Here is a 7,845-nt window from a genome sequence, read left to right as displayed (position 1 = left end):
TGAACCAAATAGATTGAAATGAACAGAATGGACTAAACTAAACCGAACGAGGAAAGTGGACCAAAATGAACAAAATGGAGTGAAATGCTACGCTGGTTCTATTTAATTTACTCAAATCATATAATTTCAACTAAATATAATTATTAATTATTGACATTGATTTATGAATGGATAAAAACTTTTATTAATGATAGATAGAATAAGTTAATCAAACTTGAACATGTAAGTCTAATATATTGATGAGCTAAAGCTAAGTTCAAAATTAAATCAAATAAACTAATACCAAAATTTTACTTGGCTCCACTCAGCTCAACTTGTGTTCAACTTAACAGTCCTTCATAAAATATAAACAACCCGCCCTCACAATTCTCTTTCTTCAAAGAACCTCCTAGCTGATAAGACCATCATTTTCTACAAAATTCGGAAGTAGAATATTTTTGCTAACTTAATGCTACAACAGAGTATACTCCTTTGCTAGGATTTTACATACAATAGGAGCCAAAATTTAAGAGGCTCTCACCAGAATGTTTCTCAAAAGAACTTGCAAATTATCACCAAGCTTATTTAGACAAAATTTACATGCCATCACAATTTCTGAACCTTATAATTCACACCATATTTTCGAGAAGTTGAGGATGATGCAGAAGACAATCTAGAGCGATTGAACTCAGCCTTATCCTTATTAAATGCCTTTTGAACATCCTCTTTCAGCTCCATGAAGCGCCTCCTCTTGATTCTCTGCTCATCTTGGGAGCCCTTCTCAAGGTAAAACAAATCGGGTAGGTCGTCCTCCATGAACTTATCCAGCACTTCTGAGCAATGAGGAAAATAGCGTCGACCCATCTCCACTGTCACCATGGCAACCACAAAGCTTCAACAAGAGTAACTAAGAAAAATAACCTTTTTACATACCAGACCATAAATTATTTCAGTTGTAATTAATCTTTGCAAAAACTCAGAAAGTGCAATTGCTCATTCCAAAAACGCTGACTTCTATATCCTCAGGATGTGCTGCATCAATAAATAAGCCAAGCCTAAGTTGCCTTTGGATTAAGAAACGAATGTGGAATAGTCTGTCATCCTAGATCTACATGTTCTTGAAGAGTTCATTGAACCAAAAATATTAAAAACGAAGGATTCATGATCCTATTGGATAACTAAGTGCTCAAAGCCTCAAACAACTCAGGATATTCTGTCATAACATGTTTGCATAATTGTTGTAAGTTCAAATAACAACAACAAAAGTACTCCTTCTGGGATTGGCTTAGGGTTCACAATAAAGCCTTCATCTACTCCTCCTCCACCCCCCCCCCCAAAAAAGAAAAATATATATAATAATAATAATAATAGGCAATTTTCTAAACAGAATGACACGAAATTAAAAAACGTTTCTTTCAAAACATAATAATAGCACAGCCATTAAAACAGACAAATAAGCATGAGATGATGGCATAACAGGTGACAGAATACTACACATATGTGATCAAAATCCATCCAAACTAAGACAGGTTTTAAAGTTTTGTCAGATGAATACAGAACACAATTTCAATTAACCAACAGATCAACTAAATTAAAGACAATACCACAAAAGGATGGACTAAAGTCTAAAATTTCATCAGAGAAATCATGTACTAAATCAAACAGATAGCTGAGAGAACATTAACAATCTTTTACTCAAGGTAGCATCCAGTTATATATATGAACACACACACACACGCATTTAGTTTTTCATTAACGTTGACCTTTAAATGAAACATAATAAACATGATTTGAACATAATTTACCGTGCTTTACTTATTATCTAATTAATCCTAAACTACTAGAAAAGCTGCAATATACATTAATCTATTGTCTTTACCATCTTACAAAATATACATTAATCTGCTGTCTTTACCATCTTACATGTGCTAGGTGCTAGGTGACCACCTGACATGAGATATATGAAGGCACCTAGCTGAGAGAAAATTTCCCTACCCTATAAAATAAAACCTTATTCAATTAAATTACCAGATGACTGCTCACTTGGGTAGAAATAAATAAAAATCTAGGGCAGAAATCTAGGTTTGCTAGACTACTCACTTGGGCAGAAATTTGATAAAAATGATTTCATTGAGCCAAAAAAAGAGGACTACCCAATAGGCTGCAATTCAATAGAACAAAAGAAGATAGGGCATCCAAATATACAGGAGACTCAAAAGCTTGCGATTACCTGTTTTCATAAGGGCTTCCAACCTGGAGCGCAGTCTCTTGTTCTGCATAATTGGAGTCTCATTCAAATCAACCTCCCTTAAATTCCCACTTGAACCTTTTGATGCAGAAAGACCAGAAAACTCAGATGTTGTCTCGGCATGTGCAATGTCCATGGCTAGCTTTGCTTCAGTAGGGAATAACAATCGTGCAAATGACACTGCAATTTTTTAATATTTGATGAGTGCCACTTACTCTTAGAATTCATCTTTGCATGAATGTAATAATATTGATTGAGTGTATGCACATTTTCACCAGGTACTTTGCCATTCCCAACAAAAAAGAAGAATTCAATAGCCAGCACAAATTGGGTGGAACATCATAAGTTGAAGGTTCCATTACCCTACATGCACACCAATTGCTTGATTTCTTGTCAATTGCTTATCTAATAGTAGTTTATTACCTTCAGCTCAGCCAGTAATTATGTACATATAATCCTAAAGCCCCCCAAAATGGCAAAAGTCGCAGTATACCTTCAGCCATACCTCAAGGATATGAATCCAGAAATATTGTCTAAGAAAAGTTAATTAGAATTTTTCTAAAGTAATACCACAAAGAAAAGGACAACAAAACTTCTTAGCCATGTAAGATTTTCTTGTTTTACACAAACACAATATTTCAATATGTTAATTAATATATCCTGTATTAACCAACTTCAGCAGTCATTTAAGGATTCAAATAAAGGGAAATGATCATTATTCGATTGCTTGCTGATGCATGCAGTAGGTAATAGCAAAAGTAATATGGAACGGTTATCGACAACCATATGTATAAGTATCATGAAGTATCTCAGAAGTCTACATTGAAAATTATTGTTCAATATCTTCAAATATCAAAAAAGAGATTCACATTAACTCCAACATGACAAATAGAGTAACAGATTATAACATATAAATTAATCATAAGTATAAAAGAATGAACTTTAAATTTTTAGACTCCTTGGGGAAAGCTAAATATAATTTCAGAGGAAGAGGAGAATCCAAGATTACCATCTGCAGAACAATACCTCGGTTTTCCAGGTATAGCAACTTCATGTGCAGATCATCAGCAGCTGTTTGGGAAGAAACAGAAGCATCCCCAGCCATTGGATTCCTTCGCATTTCTCTCTCTAGAACATCAATGCATATCCTGTCTTTGTTTGCTTCCTGTCCCTGCTCCGTTTTTGCATGATAATCCTTGGGCCTTGTCAACCTCCGGCAAATACTAACAGCACTCTGACTATCCGATGCCAAATCTAATGCACAAGCCCCTTTGGTCAGAAGAGATACTATTATTGATGGCTCCTTACGCATTGCAGCTATGTGAAGTACTGTATAACCCCGATGATTTCGAAGGTTGACATTAGCCAAACCCAGACCAAGGACATCAGTCACAACCTTTGGATCACAGTAGGCTACAGCATAATGGAGAGCATAGGCTTCGTCTAAGGTTATATCAGATTCAGTCAGGAGAAGTTTCACCAATTCAACATCATCAGAGTCTAATGCTTTGTGTATTCTCCTGATTCCCTTTTCACGCAACGGGTCCACAGCTTCTATGTTATGTTCATCATCACTCCGATACTTGAGACGAAGCAATTTGATGCTCTCTGCAATTTCATGAGGGAGCTCTTTCTCGAGAGAGATGCTGTCAAGATCTGATCGAGCTACTCTATCAACACATTCAGTGACAAGTTGACTCAATTGACAATGGAAAGCAACTACAAGAATTGGGATTACATCTTCAACAAGAGCCTTCCCAACAAAGTTTAGAAGGCGCCGCTGCAAAAGTGCAGAATATCCATTTAGAATAATCTTCCTCTAGTCTGATGAATAAATTACAGATCGAACAACTGGAAAGAAACAGCCTATACTTAAGCTCTTTTTTTTTATCACGATCAATCATCTGAAAGTAATGGCATCTCATTATGAATACTAAAGAATGTGAAATCGATAATAATACTGTATTCAATTCCAAAAAGTTCAAATCTTTTAAATTTTTAAGTATAATAGCAGAAAGCCTAGGAGTATTTTTCAAAGGGAGAGAATTAATGATAGTAATAGCTGAAAACAACTTGGTTGTCAAACAAATAAGTATATAATAACTAATTTAAGCAATTCCCTAGGAAAGGGAGATTCCCATTTATCTCACATACTTTTCATCACTCTTTTATGACTACACATCAATTTTGGTATGATATTTCTTCCACTGATAAATAAGAAGAACCATTGCGCAAATAAATTTTACTTAGAAACAAATTTATAATCCATATACACCTCTGTCAGGAACATAGCCAATGAGAGCTATCTCAAATGGCACCTTCTCCCATTGGAAAAGCAAGATAGAGGGAAAGTTTGTGAGCTCAAAACCCACTTGGGACCGTGTGTAACTTACCCAAAAAGAGAAAAAAGAAAAGAAAAGAAAAGCTTGTAGGATCTTAATATTAGCTATTCATTTGCATCTTCAAAGTTGTTCATCAGTGTTTTAATTTAAATGGATGATTTTCTTTATAAAATTAGTTCACAGTCCAGCACCTCCAAAATAAAAATGTTTAATTACTTTATAAGTAAGTCGCCCTGCATCTAGACACTTAGCATAAAGTCTTATACAAAGATTCTTAGTTTCAAGTTTGAGATGGATTAGTTTCTCCACACCATCAGCCTAAACATCAGGTAGCTTATTCAATATTCAGTTTATAAAATTGGGTTGCTGAATCCATGTTGGGTCCAATTAAAAAGTCTAAAGGGAAAAATAGCATTGAATTCCCCTTTCCCCTTTAGGCTAATGGAAATTGTAGCTCAAAGGGGTTGAAGACCCAATCAGCAACAACGTGTAATTATCAACATTCAGCACAAAACCATATAACGAAATGATATGATACCAAAACAGAAGTTGAGCAGTCACCAAATCCACCACCATAGTTGTCACACTCGCAACACAACATAGAGTTAAAGCCATATGCTTTATGCTACTAACTGTCAAAATTCAGGGGAAAAAAGAAGTTGTTGACATGATGAGTTGGTTAATTTTGATTAATGAGTAGTTGACTCTAACCTGGAAAAGTGAAACCAGCTCTGGTATCTGAAAAATGGAAGAGGCATACATCAATTGGACAGCAAAATGAATGGCGGGTCTGCACGCATCATGGATGCAAACATTATCAACGCAAGTTGAGACCTCCATTGGAGAAGGCTTGAGCTTGGCAGTATACAAATAGTTCAAGAAAACCAGGAATGCCTCGTACCCAACTTTGCCATAAGGCAACAAATCATCGATCAAATACTTGGGTTTCCCATCCAAAGACTCAACCTGTTTCTGAAACAGATCAAGGAAAAACTTACTTCTAGCAGCCAAAATACATCGGTGAACACCAACTGGAGTTCCCTCAATAATGACAACCGCATCGCTATAATCACAGCTTGGATCAACCAAGAGTTGCTCCAAATTAGAGCTCAGCTTGTTTAGACTAATCACTTCCAGATTAGCAGAGGGAGGTGGAGGACCAGGAGGACCCAGTTCAACACCAGAGGAGGAGTTTGATTGATTAGCCTGCCTGTAGCTGTATGAACCATTTGATAAATGGGAAGATGAAGTAAAGCTCAAAGAGGAAGATGGTTCAGTGGAATGATTAGCCATTGATTATTATTAATAATTATACTACTTCCCTTTTATACAAATCAGCATATATTTATAATATGATCATGTAACTTACTAACTCTAATTTATTTTCTCACTGTTAAGCACTTGTGAGTTGTGTCTGTCTAAAAATGTAAAAGAAAAATTGGGAGAAATCAATACAAATGTGCCTATAAAGCTATAAAATTTTCAAATGGGCTTCATAGAAACAACTTATTGATTCCCACAGTTGGAAGTTACTACTACTACAAGTTTGGAACAAAAGCTTCAAATGAAAATTCGCAAAGGGGATCCATTTCTGGACGAAATCTTATTGATTCCCTCTGGTTTGAATTTCCAATACCATCTAATAAGCATAATTATCAAATAAATTCGAACATGAAAAAACTATACTACAACACAACCAAATCAAGCTTTTTGATGCTATCAAATCCTATGAAATTAACAACTAAAGCAAAACAAGAAAAGCAAAAGAACAGAAGACGATGGTAATAGTATATATTTACATACAAAGAGAAAAGGGTGGAGAAATTTCCTAAGTTGACAGAAAGAAGAGACAGAGCAAAAGCGTGACAACTGAAACGGAAGCTTCAATTTTCGCTTTCAGCCACAGTTTTTTGGAGTCAGAGAGAGAGAGAGAAAGAGATTGGATTGGTTAATAAAAGAAACAGTTTTTATTTTCTTGGTTTGTTAAGTAAGCAACAGTAATAGTAATACAAAGGACGAAGTTCCTACGTGTGAGTATTTCGTTTGGAAGATGAAGTCGTGTCGGTGACGACATCCATGGCGTCAGATGTCCCAGCTGGGTTCTACTGACGACTATGCCTGCGTCACCCCTCATGGGAACGCCCCCATCAAAGTCTTGGCATCTTGGAAAATGGAAAGTTAAAGTAGGCTACTCGACAAGCCCATCACTCATTGCACTGTTCCTCATTTTTTTAGTGTCTATATTGTAGTTATATTATATAAGATTTTACTAATCGTGTACTATTTTTGTAAATTTTTTTATAAAAAATAAAAAAAAATTTATATGTTTTTTTAAAATTATATAAAATATTTTTAAAAAATAAATAATTTATTTAATGTGTATCCTCAAAAACACCTTAACCAAACCTATATTATATAAGCCTACAGTCAAAAAGAGAATGTCTTTCTTTTTGACTCCTCTTGCTAATCATCAAATGCTGAACTTTTTACTTTTTGAATAACAGATTTTAATTTTAATTTTGTTGAATACTAAAAGTTAAAAACAAACTCTTCGGCTTGATTTGAATACGGATGAAATATTAGATGTATGGGTCTTTAGTATTTTTTTTCTTTTGCTGCACGCATTTCAAAGGAAACAATTTACTGTTTACGTACTATTTACAAGATTCATAACTACTTTATTCTGAAAAAATATATGTTAAAAATGTGTCCTACAGTATTATTCACACATTTAAAAATTATTTTGTTACAATATTTTTAGTTTTCAGCTATATCCAAACGGACCCTTCATCTTCTTATATGAATTTTGAAAATTTAATCGTTAAATTGCATATTTATATTTACAAAATTTCAAAAATTAGTTGCTATGTCATCAAATAAATGTTAAAATTTCAAATTTTTATGATTTAAAATTGTGCATAAAAAACAAGTTTATTGATCGAATAATAAATAACATTCGATTTAAATGAAACTTAATATGCATGTTAATAATATATAAAATATATATGAAATTCAACGGTTAGATTTTTAAAATTCATGTTAAAAAATAAATATATAAGAAATTTGAAAAAAAATTATTCAAAAATTAATTAATATCTTAATAGTGTGATATAAAATAATAGGATGCAAATTTGGTTGTAATAAATAGCTACAATTTTTTTTCACTTAAAAAATTAACATGACTATATATTTTAAAAATCTAACTATCTAGATTGCATATTTTTTATGTCTTTAACACACATGTCAAATTTCATGTCAATTAGATATTATTTACTA

At 33.7% G+C, this 7,845-nt stretch overlaps 1 protein-coding gene across 2 annotated transcripts; it reads right to left on the bottom strand.

The window, feature by feature from the left end:
• Positions 1 to 262: 262 nt before the first annotated feature.
• On the bottom strand, positions 263 to 6,526 carry LOC142643274 (BTB/POZ domain and ankyrin repeat-containing protein NPR1-like). Of its 2 annotated transcripts, none has more exons than XM_075817818.1 (4): positions 5,281 to 6,526; positions 3,254 to 4,007; positions 2,210 to 2,407; positions 263 to 848 (listed from the first exon to the last, which is right to left on the bottom strand). In XM_075817818.1, exons 1-4 carry the CDS (start codon positions 5,860 to 5,862, stop codon positions 586 to 588), a joined length of 1,797 nt encoding a protein of 598 aa, XP_075673933.1. In that variant the 5' UTR covers positions 5,863 to 6,526; the 3' UTR covers positions 263 to 585. The 2 variants fall into 2 exon arrangements, with proteins under 2 accessions (XP_075673933.1, XP_075673935.1); XM_075817820.1 differs by lacking the exon at positions 263 to 848 and adding an exon at positions 865 to 1,011 and having other exon boundaries at positions 5,281 to 6,517.
• Positions 6,527 to 7,845: the final 1,319 nt, after the last annotated feature.

The sequence above is a fragment of the Castanea sativa genome, chromosome 7 (genome assembly GCF_040712315.1).
Source record: "Castanea sativa cultivar Marrone di Chiusa Pesio chromosome 7, ASM4071231v1".
NCBI classification, from domain to species: Eukaryota; Viridiplantae; Streptophyta; class Magnoliopsida; order Fagales; family Fagaceae; genus Castanea; species Castanea sativa.
The sequence above is the reverse complement of the archived record's forward strand: the minus strand, read 5'-3'. Positions and strand labels throughout refer to the sequence as shown.